The 22,139-nt window shown below is 49.5% G+C and overlaps 1 protein-coding gene across 2 annotated transcripts; it reads right to left on the reverse strand.

The window, feature by feature from the left end:
* Positions 1–1,025: 1,025 nt before the first annotated feature.
* FKBP6 (FKBP prolyl isomerase family member 6 (inactive)) lies at positions 1,026–21,593 on the reverse strand. Of its 2 annotated transcripts, XM_071765305.1 has the most exons (8): positions 21,435–21,593; positions 20,199–20,288; positions 19,562–19,764; positions 18,173–18,292; positions 16,164–16,358; positions 15,750–15,859; positions 12,903–12,992; positions 1,026–1,270 (listed from the first exon to the last, which is right to left on the reverse strand). In XM_071765305.1, exons 1-7 carry the CDS (start codon positions 21,559–21,561, stop codon positions 12,905–12,907), a joined length of 933 nt encoding a protein of 310 aa, XP_071621406.1. In that variant the 5' UTR covers positions 21,562–21,593; the 3' UTR covers positions 1,026–1,270; positions 12,903–12,904. The 2 variants fall into 2 exon arrangements, with proteins under 2 accessions (XP_071621406.1, XP_071621407.1); XM_071765306.1 differs by lacking the exon at positions 18,173–18,292.
* Positions 21,594–22,139: the final 546 nt, after the last annotated feature.

The following is a 22,139-nucleotide window of genomic DNA, read 5'->3' on the forward strand; positions in this document are numbered from 1 at the left end:
GCAACACATGACTAAGAACTGGTATCATGTAACTTGTTATCCCTTTCTGATCAGCAGGAAGGCTCTTGTAGTCTTCTGGAAAAAAAATCAAATCTGGGAAAAAACAAACAATTGCTGGATCATTCTTAAGGGACAGAGGACAAAACCCAAACCCTGCATTCCCTTTAGGTCTCTCCTATCCAAACTGAGCAACACAGCAGGACTGGAGCTCTCCTGGGAGACCCCAGCCATCCTTTTTCCAAAATAGCAGGGAACCAGAACAAGGAGACAAGCTCAGGGTCCAGAAGCGTGCTTCCAAGGTACTGCCAACCCAAAACTTTCCTAGCCTTTTTTTTTTTCCCCCTTTTCTTCTTAGGGACATCCTACTGAGGGCATTTTATTTTAAGACACTCTCACAGCAGCACATTAAGGCATCCAAAAGCCATAAAGACACTGGCAGAACAAGAGGCCCTTCAGATGTTTCTCTCCTGGCCAGGGGCCACCTTGGATCACACTGAGACCACAGGCAACCTTCTGCCTGGCCAGTCAGCAAGGCAATGAATCATGTTTAGAATTATCCATCCTAGTCAAACATGGGCAGGGCAAATATGAAAACATCCTTTCATGTTTCCAGGCTCTTCCTCCTCCATGGCCTCTTGCTTGTTTTGCATTTACCTGCCACCATCTCACCCCACAGCATCTGATTCTCCATTTCTTAAACCTCAGCCACACCATGAAGGCCTAAGTTCAGAGAGACACAGGAGGACACAGTGGATTATTTGGCTCCAAAAGGAAACCAACTTGATCAGAGTTAGAGTCAGCAGTATTTGTAGGGGATAAAGTTGGCATTTTTATGTAATCTGTAATTTAGTATCAACATTCACAGGAACATTCAGCCAAAACAAAGAGTGTAACATGTTGTTGCCCAAGAAGGGAGCTAGCTATAGAGCAACAAACCAGAGCCTATTCCCAAATTCCAGTCCCTTACACTGAAAGGGAGACATCAATCACTCTCACACAATAGACTGGCACAAGTCCTGCCAGAGTTAGTTCTCAGGTTGGTTTATTTTCTCAGGACAAAATATCAAGCATAGGGTTTTTTTAAACAACCTGTATAAACAATACAAAACTTCATGGCATCCTACTCCCCTTGACAGATTCCCTAAAAGCAGCCCAGAATCTCCAAGAGGCAGGATATCAGGAAAAACATTTCAAGTGTACCCATTTTCTCCAAACATTGCTGTGATGCTGAGCTCTCCAAGAACTGTTCTCTTCATCAGTTGCAGAGGTCCTAGAATAACAAAATACCAGTCAGTGACCCACAGGGATCACCTGTACATTTTATTCCATTTAAGCACTGAATGGTCAGTCATTCCTGGCACATTTCTGCAGTGGCCCTGAAAGAAACCCACAGAATTTTGTGGGTTAGCCAGAGGGCAACAGGCACAGTGAAATCCTCATAAAATTAATTCCATTTCCTCGCACAAGACTTGAGGAAAACTGAGTATGAAGAGACAAGAACTCAAATCTAGCAAGTCTGCCTCAGAGAAACACTTCAGGCCACAGGCCACCTCCTTTTGGGGATGAAGTCACCCGTGCTCTCACTTGTGCTTTTCCAAGCTTGTTCTAGGAAACCCAGTGCCTGGATACTTGCTCCTTGTCCTTGGGACATGGTCTGGTGTCTTCTAGGTGTCTCCTAGAAGAATCCCCACTCTCCTCACCCAACATTTCTATTGCTCCTCACCATTATTTACTTGCCCCCATCTTCCCCACCCCCCCTCCTGTTTGTAAGACATAACCAGAGGCCTGGCCACCCCACAGCAACACCAGATCCCAAAGAACTCCTGGAATTCCATTCTTTGGGAGCTCCCCCTGCCACAGCACCCTGACCTGCAGCAGGGTCCTCATCAGCCTGGGAGCCCTGGCACACACTGAGGTGGCAGATCCTGTACCCAGTGAAGCCTCTTCCACTCACCAGCATCCCCTCCTTCTTCAGGGTCACGAGAGCTGCACTAGAAGGAACTCAGTATTGAGCTGCAGGGTCAGTTTTCTCTGGATATAAACCAGAACTGCTCCTGAGCTGTGATTTTTTCCCCCACCTTCCTCTGTATTTCAAAGGGGAATCCTTAGGTCAGTGATCAGGACCTGGATAAGCTTCTTCACCTCTACACAGCCACCCTGACCTTGCTGCCAAAAGCTTGCCTGCTCCTTCTGCTGGCTTTGCCTCTGCCTCTCCACCTCCAGACAGAACCAGCATCTTCTCCTCCTTAGCTCTCTGAGTTGGTTTTCAAGTGCTGGTGGAGAGGTGGATCTGAGGTGGAGCTGTGGTGCTCACATCCATAATGGGGAGTTTCCTCTTGTCCCTGAAGCACCTGGGATAAAGCACACTGAGCACACACACGTGCTGGGTGCTGCTGGCTCTGGGAACAGAGCTCAACCTCCTCCTGCTCACACCAGGGTTGCAACTGGCACCTCTAAGGTACTCAGGGAGGAATGCTGGTACAGATCTTCCTGATGGGACAGTGCATGTGGTACCAAAACACTGCTGAAGGGCCAGTCTTGTCCCCCCATCATCCACAAAATGAACAGCAGAAGGGAAACAAACAAACAAACAAACAAACCAAACCAAACCAAAAAAAAAAAAAAAAAAAAAAAAACCACACCAAAAAAATCCCCAAACCAACCAAACAAAAAACACCAAAAAAAAAAACAAAACAAAAAACCAAACCAAACCAAAAAACAAACAGAAAAATCCTTGGAAGCCTTTCCATAAGATAACTCATTACCTGTCTCTTACAGAAGTTCTGAGGATAAAAGGAGGTATGTTCAAAAGGTGCCCTATCTTCTCTCAGCTCAAGAATACCAAGAGACCAAACCAATTTTTGATTCTCCCAGCAGCTGTAGCCACTACAACTTGTTCAGTTGCTTTGGCTGCAGTGGGTGCAAATGCAAATCACATTCCAAGCAGCAAAAGGGGGAAGCCTGCTCCTTAGAGGATATTGACTTGGGCTGCTAACCAGAAGGCAAAAAAAGCAGTGACTGCCAGGAAAACAGATGCTTTATAGAGTAAAGGATGAAAAGATGAAGTATCACATGCTGCTCAAAATCCACACCTCATTCATTATATATCCTTGAAAGGCACCACAGGATGAGAGGATAATTAGGGCTGCAAAGAACATCAGCAGGTCTGCAGTCCAACCCCCTGCTCAGAGCAGCGTTAGGGAGCTACAAGGTCAACCAGATCACTCAGCTTCCTCCTGTGACCCCTGAGCAGCCAGTGGTCTGACCACCCCACATGAGCCCCGTGACTCAGACACCAGAAACACTCAGACTGCCAGAAACCTGAGTCTGAAGCAGAACAATGTCCCTCCCTCCCTAAGCTCTGCCCCAGTCTGAACGCTGGGATAATAACCCAAAACATCCAGGCCACTTTGGAGATTGCTGGAAACACAAGAGCAGTGAACCAGGATGCACAGTGACAACTCAGTGCAGGGTGACTGTCCTGGTTCACCCTGACTCCCCAAATCCCAGGTTACACTCTCATTTAACAGGCCAACTTTCATTGCCAAGCCTTCCAAAACTGGGGGTCAGTGAGGTTCACTGTAACACAAGATATTCATCAGCAGCATCAGTGCTTTCTAGATTCAACCCTGACCAGGAGAAGGGGGAGAGGAAGTTTCTCAAGAAGGAAAACTACTGGGAGACACTTCAGCTCATCTCTTTGAATCAATCAGAAATAGAAATGTTTAAATCATTTCACCAGTTCACAGGAGAAAGTTCTAGTAACTAGGACAAGGAAAGAAAGGTTTCTACAGTGGAAAAAAAAAAATCATTATAACCAATGTGCTGCAGTGTTCTGGATGTTACTGGGTGCTCCTTTTAAAATGCAGCTGACTTCTACCCTGCTACTTGTCAGTTTAATATCATCCCACACAACACTTCCTTTTTTGTGTCCCTGACAGGCACACTTAAAAGATCATCACTTGATGTTTCCACCAGCTGTTAGTTGTGGTTTGGGGTCTCTAGCTGGATATCAAACCTACAGCTACTGAGACTTCTTGTGCACCATAAAAATAAAGGATCAAACTCTGAGTCTTCTGGTTTCGTGGCTGCTGTCTGAAGTAACAGTGTTTTTACATGGAGCTAATTAAAAAAATTCTCAAATTGAAACCCTAAAGCCATTTTAAGGAGTTTTATCACTTCATCTCTTTCATTTCCACCTAATGGCCACACAGTCAAAAGAGAAGCAGAGGGGAAACACAGGACCCTGCAGATGCAGAGCTGGAGCACGTTCAAAGCACTTGCTTGCTCCTGCATGTAGGAGACCAGCACACTGCTCCATGTGTGCTGCCTCCCAGTAACAGCAGGCTGGCAGCAACTCAGCCACAGAGCAGCAAGGAAAACACTTGCTTTGAAGTTCAGACACAAGTCTGTTGGTAAAATTAATTCCTGCTGCAGTAAGACAAGGCAGTCAATCTACAGTAAGCAACATGCCAGGTCACAGGGCATTTATAATCACAGTCACCTTTACTCTGCATTAAAGCCATAATTACCAGTTAATGTTCAACCTAAGCTTTAAGATTTGTTTAAGCTGCTTTCTTGCATTAAATTGTTGCTCCCTCCAGCTGCCCTTTTTCCTGCCTCCCTCTCCAGCAGGGCTGCAGGGAAGAGTCCTGGAGATGCAAATGCAGCAGGTAACATTTTCAACAAAGCACAAAGAAACTGGAAAGCAAGAAGAGTCCACTTAGATAGCCCCAGGACTGGTCCTCAAGACAAGCAATCAAGTCATCAGCTTTGTAGAGAGCTGCCTGGAAAGTTGGCCTGGCTTTTATGTCTTAGAGAAGTGTCTTCAAGAGACTTTCAGAGAAATGAAGCCTCTGTGTTTGCTACAGGAGGCAGAATCCCTTCTTTGCAACACTTTGGTTTAAATCTTAATAGGATGCTCTCTGACAATGGGGAAGAAAGGAAGGAAAGTTTTGACTTGGTTGTCAGGACAGAGTACTTCTTACACCACAGGTCCACATGAGCTTGGCAGAAAAGTAGATGTTAGGTGCACACATCTGGAGCACAGGTCAGCAAAGGAGCTGAAACTTTTTTGAACAGCAATTGCCTGAGGAGTGCTCTTCACTCACAGCTCACCAAGTCCAACAAGAACTGTCACTCAGGAATGACAGCCCAGAGAAAAACTGCTGGGACCAGGAGGCAAACAAGCTCCTTCTGAAACACCCCATGTGGAACCCACAGGAGGTTCCTGAGAGGCTGCAGCTCTGTGTCCAGTTCTGGGCCCCTCAGCTCAGGAAGGAGATTGAGGTCCTGGAGCAGGTCCAAAGGAGGCAACTGGGCTGGTGAGCACAGATCCTCTGAGGAGAGGCTGAGGGAGCTGGGGGTGTTGAGGCTGGAGAAGAGGAGGCTCAGGGGAGACCTCATCACTCTCTCCAACTCCCTGAAAGGAGGTTGGAGCCGGGGGGGGTTGGGCTCTTTTCCCAGGCAACTCTCAGCAAGACAAGAGGGCACAAGAGGTCTCAAGTTGTGCCAGGGGAGGTTTAGGTTGGACATTAGAAAGAATTTCTTTACTGAGAGGGTGATCAGGCATTGGAATGGGCTGCCCAGGGAAGGGGTGGATTCTCCATCCCTGGAGATATTTCAAAAGAGCCTGGATGTGGCACTCAGTGCCATGGGCTGGGAACCACGGGGGGAGTGGAGCAAGGGTTGGACTTGATGATCTCTGAGGTCCCTTCCAACCCAGCCCATTCTAGGATTCTGTGATTCCCCTGGATGGGAAGAGGAAAGGCCAGGAAGAGCCAGGCTGCTCTCAGCCAGACAATAACAAGATGTGCAGGGGAATCCACCCTGATACCAGGAGGAGAATCAGCTGTTCACAGGGCCAGGCTGTCATGGTTTTATCTGGACAGTTATTAAGGGAAACATGACACGAGGCCATCCCAGGGAGCTTGTCTCTGAGTCTGCAGTGGGCCTTCAGAAAACCACCTAAATAGGTTCCACTTATCTGCTATCTCCAGACTTGTCCCTTCAGTCAGCCCTACCCTCACCTCTCTCCCTAACATGTTGCCTGGGGATATCCAGCACATTGTTGGTGCTTCAAGTGCCCTCACTTTTACAGCTGAGCTGGCTGGGAGCTTATCTTCAGAGCATGGCAGCACAAGCAGAGAGATGCTCAGAGAATTCCCCTGTCTGAAGGCTTGAGCAGGCTCTGACTGCCTCACCCCATCTACACCAAAGGGGTCCAAGTTGAGAGCTGAAGGTGCAAGGAGCAGACACACTGCTCCTCATCCTGTAACCAGGCTACAGGAATTTCCACTGCCACCCGAGCTGTGATTACATGCCTTTTTCTTAGGACAGGTTTTTTTTGGTATTTTGCAAGTCAATTTGTCATAATCCTCAGCTCTGTGAAGGATCCACAGTGAATTTCAAGCCTTGCCTGTATGCTAGACAGACAGCTCAGTGGCAGGATGAATTCTCCAGAGATGTTTAACAATTCTCAACTCCAAAGACCCTGAATGCTGGTGACATGCACAACCATCCTGAACCTGAGATGATGGAATAAGGATCTGTCAAGTCTGTCTCAGATCTGTGATAGGACAAGGATACCTGAAGCAAAAAAAGAAAAACAGAAAGCAGAGATCTTGCCCAAGCATTTAAAAAAAACAAAACAAAACAAAAAAACCCAACAACAAACCCAAACCAAAATGAAACAAGAAAAAAAAAAAAAAAAAAAAAAAAAAAAAAAATCAACCAAACCCCCATGTCTCTTAAAACAACACCAGACAAAACAACTTGTTCAGAGAGCACGAGGTCTCCCAAGAGGGACAATCATGGGAAGGTGAAAGAAGGGATGAACTCTTCAACACACACTTGTGACTCAGAAAGAACTTCATCCAGCAAGTCTGGGCTGAAAATGATCCTTACAGCAGCTCTCAGTCCTTCAGATAACCTTCATGTCAAAAATGCTCAGCATTCTGTCAAATCAACAGGTCCTTGATAAAGCAGGGTGGGTAGTGGGAGAGGCACATGAAGGTCATGTCCACCCTGACTGGTAATATCTGCAAACCAACCCCCAGCAGTGCCAGGACATCACCTGCACCTCAAGCACAAAGCCTGTGTGAAAGCAACATGACCCAAACCTGAAGCCCTCCCCAGCATCTCCTGCCTGCTGGGCAGGATCAGTGCAGGCTCAGAGCCCTCCCGTGCTGGTGCTGCAGTGCTCAGCCCCCTCTGCTGAGGGAACGTCCACCCCATTCCTCAGGGATGGGTTTGGGCACCTAACAGTGTCTGGCAGCTGACAGGGAGAGGACTGCTTCCCAGAAAAACAGTGCCTTCTGGAGGCACTTCACACTTCCTTTGTTAGCCTCAGCTCTCAGTATTTCACAGCCACTACAATGCCCAGTCAGAGCATTTTAAACTCTGCCAAGTTTGTCAGTGTCTCACCACTCACTCTGTGGGAGCAGAAAGCTGGCAGGTCCCACAGCACCCTGACCAGCACCCTCTTAACCAGGAGAGCATCCTACCTGAAGCTTAGGGTATAAGGTTACTACAAGTCTGCAGTTTCATTTGAACTAAATGGAGACAGTGGAATAATAATAATTTTTTAAAAAGAATAATGGGAGGTCTTCCCCCCCAAATCAGCTCCTAGGGCATGGTCTGCATCACCATCATCTGAAGTTTTTTTCTCCTCAAGTGTGTGATGAAGTTGCCTTCTGCAGAGCTCCAGCTGCCCATTGCTCTATCTGCTGCTCCAGGCTTGGACACCTTGCCCTGGGCAGTGCCACCCTGAAGCAGTGACACACAGGGACACCCACGTGCAGTGCCAGTCCCCCAGGGGGGTGAACCAGCCAGACCACAGCTGGCCCATGGCCATGCACAGGGAGTTAGGGTCAGACATCCCTCACATAAGCAGACAGGGATAAACATCCTGTGCTCTATGGAGGTGGCAATATCCTCCAATCCCAAGAGGATTCCTGGTTCTTCACACAGGCACTGTTACCATTCTCTGTTCTCAATGCTCCTTTGAGAAACCAGACTGGAAGAACAAGCAGACAACAGCAAAAAAGAAGAAAGTGCCCTTGGCCTTGCTGTGTAAGGCTGTGATCTTTTAAAGTACCCAGATTTAAGAGGAGGAGAAAGAAGACAGATGAAGACAGATCTTCTCCTCCTTCAGAGAGAAAGTCCAGAGCACACCAGACCAGGAGTGCCACTTCCCACTGCCTGTAATGCCCCAAAAGCAGCACTGGGGACCTCTGTGCCTCAGCTACTGGCACAGCCAAGCTGCAACCTGAGCCCAGGTACATGAGTCACAGGCACCTGCTCCAGGCTGCTGCCAAAATTGGGTCAGTCAATACCTACGTGGGCACAGGTTTATCCAATTTGCCTTTTTATCCACCAAGGTAACAAAACATTTGTACTTCCACTTCATTTAGCTTATCACAACTGAAACACAAGGGGTGGAGAAAGGAGATTTTACAACAAAAGCTACCTCAGAAAAATCTTGGAATAACCATGTGACTCCTTGCTGCTGGAAGCAAAGAACAAGCTCAGCAAAACTAAAACTTTCCTCCTGAAGAAATTCACATCTTACACACAGACTGTGCCCTTTAAACTCTACCTGCATGATAAACCAAGTGTAACAACAGCTTATTTTATCTTCCAGCTGCTGGCAAAAGCTCTGAGAAAACAGCAGCCTGCAGAGGGGCATTCCCTGGAGCTCAGCCTGTCCTTTCCAGGGCAAGGGTGCTGGATGGCCTCAGGCAGGACAGGAGAAACCAAGCTAGGAATCTGCTGCTGTTGCACCCGGGAGCTCCATGTTTGAGCACACACAGGGGAATCCCAGGCTTCAGCCAGAGGGGATGGCCCTGGGCTGGGCCCCCAAGTCCTCTGATGAGGCTGCAGAACCATCACCTCCCCAGTGCCTGGGGCAGGCAGGGAGGGCACTGAGATACTGCATGGATCTTCCTCCTTTCCATATTCAAGCTCAGGCCAGACCTTCTGGTGTGGGCAAAGCCACCCCTGGTGTAATCAAACCAGAGACCAGAGTCCCAGGAGCTGAGGAGGAAGTGCCACAAGCCACAGCATCCCCAGGCAGTGGTGGCAGTCAGTTCTCCACTTAAAATTTCCAGAAAGGACAGAGCCCACCAGTCTGCCAGAGAGGTACTACCACAGGTATGAACTGCAGAAAGACTCTGGAAAAAAAAAGAAAAGAAAAAAAAAGAAAAAAGGAAAATGCTAGAAGAGGAGAGAGCTGAAGGAAAAACAAACAAACAAAAAAACCCAACAACCCAACTGCCTTATTAAAGCTTTTCTCCTGCTTAGAAAGGAGAATGCTTGATTAAGTCATTCTTCAAGCCTTCCCACTCACCCCAGCAATGCTCAGCATAAAGCAGGATTTAAGTGTTTCCTTTGCAGTGCAGGACACCTCAATGGAACAATAATTTGCATATTCTAAAGGAGAAGTGCTGGTTCCCTGGTGCTCAGTTTCACACAGTGGGGAAGGACAGGAGCAGCAGGAAGCTCCTTCCAGATCTGCTCAGAAATCAGGGAGAGCAGGAGGGGAAGGAGCAAGCTGCTGTTTACTCAAACTCTGGAGCCCTCCCCAGGCAGTTTTGCCCGTGCTCTGCACACACTTCTCAGTTTATTTGCAAGTCTCTTTCAGCTTATGAGGTCAATTTAACTGCCCACCCCTGCTGAGTTAAGCCCAATTATAGTCACTTTTACCTGGTAACACAGCCCCAGCCCTGCAGCCAATTCTCACCAATTAATGGTTTCAGGATTGCCAGACCCTGCTATTTGTAGCAATCTCAAGTTTGACCTCGGAGTCCCAGTTTCTGCCATGGTTTCAGCATTGTTTGTTTTCGGTGGAACACTTCCCTGTGTGCTCCCACTGAGACCACTTCTCCTCTGCATGGAGCAGACACACATTACAACCATGTTTTCAACTCTGGACCACCTATAAAAAAAAAAAAAAATCCCAGAGACTCACCTCTCTGGGATTAAACAACCATTTCTTGGGATTTTGTCCCCACTCCTGATAATTAAGTTCTGTTGTCATGAAGGACCACAGCAATAAAATGATTTAAAAGGGCCTTTTTTTTTTTTTTTTTTTTTTCTTCCCTGCCAGGTCTTTCAAACAAAAAAGAAAGAAGAAAGTGACCCTTAGCCTGCCCATCCTGCTGTTTAGGGGCACCAAGGAGGACTTTCAGCTTTGTACATCCCAGGCAGCCTGGCTCAGCACCTCTGCACCACACACAGTGTTCAGAGGCAGACAAAGAACCCAAACCAAGGAGGGGCAAACACGAGACCCAGGCCACTGGGTAAGCAAGGAACTGCAGCAGGAAGGATTTACAAAAGCATTTGTGCTTCTATTTCTGCCCTGGGTTTCTGAGTCCCTCCGGGAAGCATCACAAATGGCTGTGAAGTTCAAAGAGAAGTTGTATTCTGACCTGAAACTGCTGAAAAAAGTGTCTTGTGAGCAAGGGGCTACTTGTGGCTATCGGAGGAACTGGACTCTGCAGCCTGAGCTGTGCTACCAGGCAGAGCAAAGACACTCAAGTGTGTACAGGTTTGAGCAACATTATGCAAAAAATAGAGCACAGCCTGGATTAGTCAGAACAGAGAAAGGAAACATTTGTCCCCAGCACAGAGCAACTCTGCAGAACTCTCCAAACCACACCATGAACCTGACAGGGCAGGAACTCTGGAGCAGGGGGAGATGCAGCAGTGTGCCAGAAGGGAGAAAATGCCACAGCTCTGAGTCTTCCAGCTGGTGAGCTGGACAACAGGTCAGGTCAACACCTAATGAGCACTCACCAGGTAGTAAATAAAAAAGTTTTCCATAACTCTTGTGATCCTATTAGATCATTAAACCTGATCTACAGGCAGTGTTCACAGGCCACCTACTCACTCAGTGCCCAAGATAACAGGATGAAGCAGCACTGCCAGGCTAACCCAGCACAGCTTGTGCCCTCAACTGAGCTTCCACAGTGCTGGCAGAAAACACTAAAGAATGTCCTGCCTCAAGTCTGACTAATTAGTGGTTCCTTTGATAGAGAGCAGGAGCCCCAGCTGGAAGTGCTTTGCTCCTCTCTGAATGCCTAATGAAGTTTTTCATCAAGATGCAGCAGCAAACCAATCTCCAAACCAGCACAAGGCCCTGCCCCGTGAGAACCTCCTCCAGCAAGGGATTTTTATTGCTATGAATTAACAGGAGACTCTTGTTTCCCAGTGATTAATGTTTGTTTGAAGCTTTAGTTAAAATCAACTTCTTTGAAGTTTAGAAATCTTTTTGACTGACAGCTGTCTATCAGCTGCATAAGGCAGGGGAACTCCAGGAAACTGCTGTGCATCAGAAGTCACTGGAGAAATTCTGGCTGAGGAGCCCAGCCCAATCTTTAAGCTTGCCTCCAGCACAGGTTTCTTTTTTCCCTTTTCCTTTGCACTTCTCAGTCTTCACTGCCTAAAGACACTGTTTATTCACAGCATGGTGTCCTCACCAGCTGTGAGGAAATCAGGACTTTGCAAGGTGCAATTTGGAAAAGGAGAGGTGGCTGAGCAGTGAACCCAGCAGGTCCCACCTTCATTCAGAGTTCCAGCACAAGGGAGGGCCTGATGGATGCACAGAGTTTCCCAGGACAGGCACTGCTGCTTCCTGCCAGCAGACACCAGACCCAAGTCCTACAGGCTTCCAAACTGCAAGTCTCTGAAATCCAGCAAGCAGAGAATCAGCCTCCTTGCCAAGCCCAGAGCCACAGGCTTCCTGCACACACCAGCAAGATGATTCCCTTCCACAGCTGCTTCCCAGGGAGTAGGAACCTCCCCTCCTAACAGATGTAATCAGTCCCATCCTAAATTCAGGGCAGAAGAACCCGTGCTGCAGGGCAATTAAGCAACATGCCCAGCTCAGAGGGGGCACAGGGGAAGCAGGGAGGGGGAATGCTCCAGGACCAGGAGCACATCCAGCCCCAACACGGGTGTGCTGCTTTCAGATACAGCAGAATTTGTTCAAAGCTCTTCCTCAAACACCACCTTAGCTTCCTCACAAGCACAGACAAAAGAGCCAACCTTCAAATTCCAGCCCTGCACCCTGCACTCACACTGCTGCTGATGGAAAGCTCCTTTTTGGAAGCAGAAGAGGTGCTGCCTGCACTGCATGAGAGAACAGCAGCAAACTCAGCTGGTGACAGTCCTGAGCTGGTGATGCTTTCTGACAGAGGGCTGCTGTCATTTTCTGCAATTCTTTCCCTTGTGTTTACCCTGAGGCAAGAGACTAACGAAGATTTCCACTCCCCCCTTACACCTCATGGAAGGTTTTGACAAAAAAAAAAAAAAAAAAAAAAAAAAGAAGAAGAAGAAGAATGATCAAAGAGCCTTTGTGCATTGCTAAGCCTGTCAATTTTACTGGAAGATTTAAGACTTTAAAGAGTCCAAAACATCTATTTGAAATTTTCTATACAAACAGGTTTTTTTTAATATTTAAAAAATCCCAGAAATAAAATATTTAGATTTTTCTGAAGTGAGGCATTCCAACAGCTCCAGACAGGAGTGCTGGAGGGGACAAGGAAATCCAGTTCTTAACTTTGACAGGAACGATTTTTTTTTGTTTCTTTTAATTGGCAGAGAAACAAGACTACACAGCTATTACTCCCCCTGGCTCTGACAAGGCATATCTGGGATGATCAACACAGGAAACAACAAAACCAAACTTACTCCACTGCTGCCAGTTTCAGGCTCCAACACCTGTCTCACAGGGAGCTTTCCCCAAGCTGACACTTTCGCAGCACTGAACCCCCCCATCCTGCCCCTTCCCCTCCACCAACCTGACATTTTGTCTCACACATAGAGATCCCCACCTGAAAACAGTTCAGACACAACTCCTGGGTTGTAGGAGACCTCAGCCTTTTTCAGAGTCTCATTACCTTTATTTCTGGTCAGATGGAGGCAGACTGAGACTGGCAAACATCCTGCGGCACGTTTCCTTCTCCTGTTGCACGGCGTCTCTGTAACAGCTGCAGAGCAGAGCACAGAACCCCAGCCAGAAAAGAGGTATTATTTTTTGTGTACGAATCAATTAGCCTCATGGAATACTGTGCTGGTAGAAAAGAGGGCTCCTCCAAGCCCTTCTTTCTGCCCTGTCAGAGGAGGAGAGCTGCAAACATTGTGCCTCATCCCCAGAGCTCAGGTCACACTTGCAGATGACTATGAGCTAAGGAAATAATTTGATTTTTGGTAGCCCCAGCTTTGCAACCACCTGGTGATGTGGATGAACCCCCATCTGTATCCTGTGGTCTAGTTTGGTGCCTCCTGATTTGTGCTACTTCTTGGGCAAAATCCTTCAGCACCTACCAGGAGACATCACCCAAGTGCTCTGCTCCAGGGTATCTACCACTGACACCAAATTTAGGTAGAGGAGGGGTAGGAGACAGCAAGGCTTTATCTCTGGACTAAGTGGATGACAGGGTAGGTGCTGCCTCCTCCAGCCTCACTTCCTTCATGGGGTCACATTAGCATGGCAAAAGCTTCCCAGACAGCTTCATTTGAATCCCCACCTCTCCAAACACAGCATCCTTTGGGCCCTGGGCTCTCCCCTCACTGGTGAGGAATCCCTGAGCCAGAGGGTGACTCAGTTTGGGAACCATTCCAAGGATCAATGGCTGCCCACATCACCAGTTTTCCTGCCTCTGCTACCATGTAAGTCCAAAAGCAAAAAGTTTTTTTGCAACACACCAGAAACAGCCAAGTGTGATGTTGGCTGATGCTCTCTCAGCCCCCTGCCATCAGCACCCCTGTGTCCAGAACCTTCAAATGCTTCACTCAGTGAAATCCCCACACAGCAATTCTCTTTTCTCCAGTCTCAGAGAGATTCTGCCAGAGCTGTCCCCATGGAGCAGATCAGGGATGCTCACCCAGGTTGCAGATGGCACACTCATGCACAGCAGGAAAACCAAGAGCCCCTTGTTTGGAGGTGCAGATCCATGCCAGGCACTGGAACCCCCATTTTGTTCTGGACCTGACGTGGTACAAGCCTTCCAGCAGAACTGCCACATCCAGCAGTAGAATTTGCACCAGCAAGGCCACTGCAGCTGGTACCTGACACACATTCCACAAAACCCTCATCCTGAATTCTCCTTGGTTTTCTCCAGTGAAGTTCATGGTGCCAAAAAGCAGGTTTGGCTGTTAAACAGATGCTTTTCCAAGTTCTGGTTTAGACAGCAAAAGGTAGCTGTTAACACACAGCTTTCCTTTTTGAAAAGTATAAATGTACACTGTAAGGAAGTTAAAAGCCTCTGAGAACAACATTTGGATTTACATTCCATTGCCAGTCCTCTTGTGCAAGACAGTTTGGTAACATTACAGGATTGAGCCCGAGGTGTGGTGTAATTAACAGCACCCAATAACCTTGTCTTCATTGATTTTACAATAACTCCATTTTTTGTCATAGCAAAGCAAAATTGCACCAATTTTAACTGGCACTGAAACAGAAACTCTGAGACAACAGTGGTTTCACATGTGCTCAGCCTCCTGACTCAGGTCTCAGCTGCACCCCAGCCCAGCAGCCCCCTCACTGCTCCCCCCAGGCAGTGCCTCCTGCTTCCTGCCAGCACCACCTCAGCATTATAACCAAGTTTTCTTTTCTCCCTGCCAACATACTTCAAATGAGACTAAGGGAACACAGGCCTCTGGAATCAGGACACCCAGCACTGTACCATGGGGCTCTGACACCACCAAGCCTCCAAAGGCAGCTCACCAGCCAGCCAGAGCTGTTTGGTAACTGCTCACCCAGCAGTTTGGTGGCTCCTGCACCCAGAGGCAGATCAGGCTGAGGAGTCACTGCAGGCTTCCAGACCAGCAGCTAATATGGCCTTCAAGATTTTTGTACCACAGGAGCAGCAGAACCACTGAAGCAGACTTGGTGTTCCCACAGACTGCTAAAGGTGCTGTGCAAGGACAGAACTCTGCCAGAGCACTGTCCCTCACCCCACGGGAGGGACTTTCCCAGCCCCACCAACTGTTTCACTAAGACATCTTACTGCTTCCCACAAACCTTTTTGCAAAAAACTAGCAGTGACAGACAAAAGAAGAGGGTTGGTGTTCAAGGGCTGCTCTGTGGTCTCTGAAGCTGAGGGCTGCAGTGCCAGAAGTGCAGTGGAGCCAGTGCCTGCTCTGGTCAGTTTCAAAGGGGAGAGCAAGGGCAGACTCAGTGTTACTCATGTTTTGGTGGGGCTAGAGCATGACTAAAGCTGGAAGATTGTGTTGTACTCAGCCTGAAGGTAAAAAAACAAAAAGGAAATTTTGCCTTTAGGATTGCTCACTTTATCTCCAAGACAAGAATTACCTTTTAACAAGCACTGGTACCTGTAGCATTATACACTGAAACACCTGCAGTGCAGAAGAGCTGCTGCAGTTAACCAGCACATCTTCAAGCAAATGAAAATCACACTTACTAATCCAGAACATCATCAGCCTGAGTGCTAGCCTGCTGCATCAGTTTGGAGGCATTTCAGCAGCCCCTGTCCCCCTGCCTGACCCACCCAGCTCACACATCCACCCTACCCCCCAAGAAACTGTATGGAAGGAGCAGAGACCCTCTGCTCCTCATCTACCACCTGTAACCAGAGTGTCTGCAAAATGTTTGAACCAGTTGTCCCCACAACCCAATCATTTTGTGGATTTTGTATTTTTCTAATAATTTTCAGTATTTTGGAGCACTTTACATCCTGCCTAAGCACCCTCTCTTCCACAGGGATGGAAATAAGCTCTCTCACCTCGCCAGCTTTTTCAGCTCCTCATTAATATCCATGTTAAATGGCTGGATGTGCTGTGCTTTCACCAGGAACTCCAGGGCTTTTCCATACTCTGCCATGCAGCGACAAGCCTGCCATTGAAAGATGACAGAAGCATCACAAGTTCAGCACAGCCCTGCTGCCATTCTTCAGGACTCACATAAGCAACCTCAGACGTTTGAGACAGCCCCAGGTAAGCTCAGAAACCTCCCATGCAAAGATCTGTGTGACAGATTTACAGAGATCCAGATTTGCCAAGAGGTCAGGTGCAGACAAACCAGCTCCACTTCTGCAGCAGCCCAGGGAATCTCCTCAGTTCATTTGAGGTTCTCTACAGAGCCAGCCAGGCCAGGGGATTCCTTGATGTAGCTACCAGAGGAATTTATTTTTGCCCACCTGTCCACACCTGAAAAGTGCTTTGGCATTTCTCTGGTCTATCTTCAGGGCCTGCTCCCCATATGCTAAAGCCTGGGCAGGACTTCCCAGTTTCAGGCAGGTAATTGAGAGGTTGAGGAGCAGCAGCAGTTGGGAAGTGCTGAGCTGGTGCTGCTCTGCCTCGTTGGAAGGGCTGCGACTGAGGATGGAGAGTGCCTGAGCAGACAGGAAAAAGGAATTAGTGCACAGCAAACCTGTGATGGGAAAAGAGACACCCATCTCCTCAGCCAGCTACACCCACGTCATCTACTTCAGGGAAAAATAATCAAATAATCATCAAAACTCTAAACATGCTGCATGGCACTGCCAGCCTGATGAGCCAGTCCAGCCATAAGACTGCATGTTCAGGAATCTATCAAGGAACTTGAAAGCAGAAGAACTGGAAAAAAACCCCAAAACACAATACACCCAGAACCCAGATTTTAAGGCCAAAGACAGAGAAATCTCACAGGGCTAAAGACAATTCAAATTATTTTTGTTACAAATAAATACAAAATAAGACATGCAAAATATATGTAGGGGAAAAAAACCTCACAAAACCCCACTACCTCTGATACAAAGGCAGATGTGTTCCAGTTCAGGAATCACTGAGTATTTCCCTGCACCCATTTCTCTGAATAAGGAGGAACTCATCCTCCCCCAGCTCTGCCTCTGCCCCATGGGCCAAGGCCCTGATATGAACAGGGGGAATTACCAATAACCCCATAACTCACCAGGGAGGAAAGCCAACAGTGAAAGAAGCACTTGGGAGAGGAGACAAAAGCAGAGACAGAGAGTGGGGACTGGGGCACAGCAGTGTGAAGAGGATTTTTACACCTTGCTCACTCCTGTACCTTCAGAGCTCCTGCTGGGAGCTGGTGCTGAGTATTTCCCTGCCTGGGGAGGTTGTGCTGTGTCCATCCCTGGAGACATTAAAAACCTGGATGCACAGTCCCCAGCCAGCACCTGCTGTGTGACCCCCCTTCAGCAGGGGTTGCACAAGCCAACCTCCAGAGGCTCCTGCCAACCTCACCTATTCTGTGATTCCCAACAAGAAGGCTAAAAATAAACTCAGAGTGTGTCCCAGTGTGCCAACGTTACCAGTTTTCAGAGCAAAGGGATTCTAGATCCCCTCCCAAGCACAGATCACCACGCTGCTGCAGAACAAGGCTCTGCTGCATCATTTCTGCAGTGCTGGGTCCAGCTCTGGGGTCCCCAACACCAGAAGGACACGGAGCTGTTGGAGCCAGTCCAGAAAAGATGCTGGCTTAGGACTGGAACAGCTCTGGAGCCAGGGGGAGAGAGCTGGGGGTGTTCAGCCTGGAGAAGAGAAACTGCAATGGGGAGACCTCAGAGCACCTTCCAGTGCCTGAAGGGGGCTCCAGGAAAGCTGGGGAGGGACTTGGGACAAGGGCCTGGAGGGATGGCATGAGGGGGAAGGGTTTCCAGCTGCAAGAGAGGAGATTGCAATTGGATATAAGGAAGAAATTCTTTGTTGTGAGGGTGCTGAGCCCCTGTCCCAGGTTCCCAGAGAAGCTGTGGCTGCCCCATCCCTGGCAGTGTTGAAGGTTGGATGGGGCTTGGAGCACCCTGGGCTGGGGGAGGTGTCCCTGACCATGGGACTGGGACTGAATGGTCTTTAAGATTCCTTTCAACCCAAACCAAACTGGGAATCTACAAAAAGCTGACCTGAAAAGCTCAGCCATGCAAACAGCTCAGGGCTCACACAGCTGCCCCATGTGCTTCCCTCTCAGAGGCCACAGGGAGCAGGAAGAGTTTTTCCCACTGATGCCAGCTCTTCCTTTTCTTCATTTTCCACTGAGGCTCACACAAAGCAGGTGTCTGAGCTCTGTTCTTAAATAACCCAGACCAGGAAAATACAATGAAGTTATTTGATCTCCAAACTGTACTCATTACAGTGAACCAGCATTTACTAATCTCTGCTTTCACAGCTTTTCACAACACCAAACCCATGTTTTCTGCTGTCATACCCTTTTGTATCTGTCTTTGGCACTCCTGAAGAGCTTCTTACGGAAGAAGTAGTTGCCACACTCTCTTTCTGCTTCTGCTACTTTTAACACTTTTTCTAGTTGGAATCTCTCCTGCTGCTCCTGTAGAAAGAAATACCTGAATTTCAGCTCAGATAAAAGAACAGGGGAGAGGAGCTCAGGCAGAACAGTCCTGCACAGTCTCCTCTCAGTCAGAGCTGGAGCCAGGCCCCTGCCACAGCCCCTGCAGCATCCAGCCAGGCCACCATCCCATGGCACCTCCCTTTGCCTGGCTGGAACATCCCACTGGGTGCTGGAGAGTTCTGCCAACCACACCAGGAAGCTCACCAGGACCAAGGGGAATCTGGGGAGGAAAAAACCCAAGGAACTGGTGCTTAAATCCTGCCCAAATCTCTCACCTGCTTGCACAGAGCAGACAGTTAAGGCAAATGCCACTGCTGGCACAAAAGGCAAAGCTGATGGGAAGGCTCCACTGATTAAAGGCTCAGCATCACCCAGGGGGGCTGCCCCAGCCTGACACCCACACAAGACACCAGCCAGGCAGCAAAAACCCCAACAGTAATAAAACAGTAATAAAAAAAAGATAAAAAAATCAAGAGACAGGTTTACTCCTGAGTTTGCAAGTTTGACCCAGCTCCCAGAGAGAGGTCAGCCAGCCAGAAAGGGTGAGCGAGGGGAAGGAAGGAGTCAGAGCTCTTGTAATAAGTGCAGTTTGCTTGGAGGGCTGTGTGTGGAAAAAAATGGCCAGTGCAGGAGCAGGAGGAGGGGAGTGGGGAGGGGGAGTGGGCAGGCAGTGCTCCCCCCAATGCTGCTGCCTCTGCCCCACTCACAAAGTGTGGGGCCTCTGAGCCCCACCCACAGCCCAAAGCCCCTGACATGGACAGGGGAATTACCAATAACCCCATAACTCAGCAGGGAGGAAAACCAACTGTGAAAGCAGCACTTGGGAGAGGAGCCAAAAGCAGAGACAAAGAGTGGGGGCTGGGGGGGCACTTGGGCACAGCAGTGTGAAGAGGATTTTTAGACAGCTCACTCCTGTTCCTTCAGAGCTCCTCCTGGGAGCTGGTGCCCTTCAGTGAAACCAGGAGGATTTTTCTGAAGCTGCAACTCGAGGCAAGCAGCTCCCCTGCCTCCAGCGGGGGCAGCAAACAGAAGCAGCACTCAGCTCCTCCCTCTGCCCGGGGTGGCAAAGGGAGCAGGGCTGGGGACTCCTGTTTGCCTGGGAGCTGAGTGAGATCTGGGAACCACCCCTGCCCAAAGCCTCTGCTGAGCTCAACCTGTGCCAGATGTGAGCAACAGCACTGGCCACAAAGGCAAAAAAAATGGTGAAACCTCCAGATTTGGGTATCAAACCTCATTAATGCAACTCACAGCAGTCAAATCAAAGAACAAGTCTGATTCAGCTGTGTCCAGGAAGTCCAGCAGCTCCACTTCAAACATGACCATGGTGTTGGGGGGCAGCAAGGGAGGACAGCCCATTGCCCCATAGGCATAACTGGGAGTGAAGAAAAATCTTGCTCTCTCCCCCTTCCTCATTGTCAGGAGGCCAATCTCCAGCCCCCACAGGGTGATGTCTGCCACAAGAAACAGAAAGTCACAGAATCACCAACCTGAAAACCCCCCTAAGACACAGAACAACCATTCCTACAGACTAGAGGACAAAAATCCTCACTACCTCATGTCCCAGCAACTGCCCCCTGAGGAGCAGCAGGGCAGCTGCTGTGGGAGCAGGCACCCAGTGCACAGTCACATCTTCTCTCAGGTTTTTTTAAATAAAAAGCAGGAGAAGCAGCTGCTTCAGGGCCACTGCTGCTCCCTCTCAGCACCTGGAGGGGCAGAGGGGGAGCAGTTCCAGACTGGCCACCAGCTGGGTGAAGCAGGAGGCTTTTGGGCTCCATTAAAGGTTTCAAATAACCTAAACATGTTAAACAGCATTTAAATTGATGTCTTTAGGGGCTGGTCTTCACAGGCCTGAGCACCAGGAAGAACTTTTCAAGCTCAAACCCACCTGTTCCAAGTTTCATCAGCTTTGAAGACTTGCTGTCAAGGTGTGTGCAGAAGGGTTTGTCCTTGTCCTCCAGGAACCCAAAGTAATTCACTGTACAGCCCAAAGCAAGGAGAGGAAAGAAAGCAAGAGTTTGACTTCACATCCAGTAACAGAACCACTGGTAGCACACCAGGAGCTGGTTTCACACCACCACCTTTCAGCCTTTTCTTTTTTTTCCTTCTGTTGTAGAAGAGCAGAGGCAGCACAAGCTCCCTGGTGTTTGATACCAAAGAACCTGGTCACTTCCAAGTAGCTGAGTGGTGCTGACTGTGTTTTAACATCACCTCCAGATAAAGCTGCTGCTTCAGGCTTGATACCTAATAGAGAGATGGGATTCTGTGCTTTTAAGAACTGCAAACTTCAAGTGTAAAAATTAAAATGTCACAACTAGCTACAGAAATACATCAAGTCTTTCCTAATCAAAGCTGGAGCCCTGGAAACAAAGGGGAAAATGAGCCACTCTTGACACTCTCCTGAGTGCTCTACAGGCAACTCCAGCTTTCACTCAGGAAACAACTGTGATGAGCTTCCCCTGACACAGAACAGGCTCCTAGCACCTCAGGACCCTCCATCAGCTTCAAACTTCTCTGTACTGCAGGCACAGGTGGGAGCAGGAAATCCTGCTTTTCTCAAGGTCAGCATGGATTAATCTGCTAGCCACAAGTTTAAGCAGAGTGTTCAAAATGCTGATAAGGTAGCACAGCCTCTGAAACAGAAAGACTTATAACTGCAGAATGTGTTTAGTTATTTTAATGCCTTTAAACCTTGTTCTGATGTCACCCTAAAACCCAGAGCCCTCAGATTTAACACCCCAGCACCATTTCAACCTGAGAGGCTCAGGGTCCCTTCACAACAGGTTCTGTGCCTGCCCAGCACACCCCGGGCCCAGCAGCACAGACAAGAGGAGAACCCTGCAGGGAGATGGGAGAGCCAAGCACACCAGACGCTGCCTCCAGCCGACATTTTCAAAAATTTTACACTTTCTTAGTCCCGCTACTCACAGATCTCACAATTCCCATTTAAATAGAAAGCTGCTCAGCAGATGACCTGGTTTGCACCTCTGAAACAGAGCACAGCGCTCGTGTTGGAGCGAAATGAGCCCCAGGCGGGCAATGGGCGGGCCCTGGCAGCAGGTGGGGCAGAGCCCCGGGGAGGTGCGGGATCGGGGCAGGGCCCTGGGGCAGGCCGCGGTGCTACCTGCCACGGAGGCGTCCTGGGGCACGGTGGGGCCGGTGCCGGGGTGCAGCTCCTCCTTGCGCACTCCCCCATCCCCGGTCAGGTCCTTCAGGCCCCGTCCCGGCGCTCTCCAGCCCTGCGGGGACATCGCGGCCACTCCCAGCCCCGCAATGGCGCCCGCTCGCCTCACAGCCCCGCGCTGCGCAGCCCCGCCCCCCACCCTCTGAACCAATCGCCGCCCGCGCCGCTCCGCGCCTCCAGCCAATCAGGCTCCGAGCAGCAGCCTCGTCCCCGCGCGCGGCTGCAGAGCCACGCGCCGGCGCCCCTTGGGAAGGAAGGACACGCCCCCGAGCGGCTCTCGGCCAATGGGCGCTGGTGACGTCAGGCGGTGCCGCGGTGCATTCTGGGGTATGTAGTCCTCCCGCGTTCCCGCCGCCTCGCGTTCCCGCCGCCGCTCCCGCGCAGTTTTTCCCTCAGGGAGACACCGGGGCTGTCCCGGGGGTTCTGCTCCGCTCCATCTTCTGCCCGGGGACCGGCAGCAGTCCCCGTGCTGCCCCCCACAGCTGAGCCCGTGCGCTCAGGATCCAGGCAGCAGGAAAGGCCCCGCACTCCCCGCTCCTCCTCCCGTTCCCGCGCTCCCTGAGGGCGCTCGCTCGGGGCGGGACACGCATCGCGTGTGCGGCGCTGGACAGAGCCCACGCCCCCTCCTCGGTCACTCGTGTCCCC

The sequence above is a fragment of the Heliangelus exortis genome, chromosome 21 (assembly GCF_036169615.1).
Source record: "Heliangelus exortis chromosome 21, bHelExo1.hap1, whole genome shotgun sequence".
In the NCBI taxonomy this organism is placed as follows: domain Eukaryota; kingdom Metazoa; phylum Chordata; class Aves; order Apodiformes; family Trochilidae; genus Heliangelus; species Heliangelus exortis.

Bases quoted from the DNA above. Each gene is read 5' to 3' on its own strand.
- FKBP6 (XM_071765305.1), bottom strand. From the start codon at position 21,561: ATGTCCCCGCAGGGCTGGAGAGCGCCGGGACGGGGCCTGAAGGACCTG. The intron at 19,765-20,198 runs GTGGGTTTGAGC...TTCTTGTGGCAG, and splicing joins GCTGATGAAACTTGGAACAG to ACATCACCCTGTGGGGGCTG. The intron at 16,359-18,172 runs GTATGACAGCAG...CTGTCTGCTCAG, and splicing joins CCAAAGACAGATACAAAAGG to GCACTCTCCATCCTCAGTCG.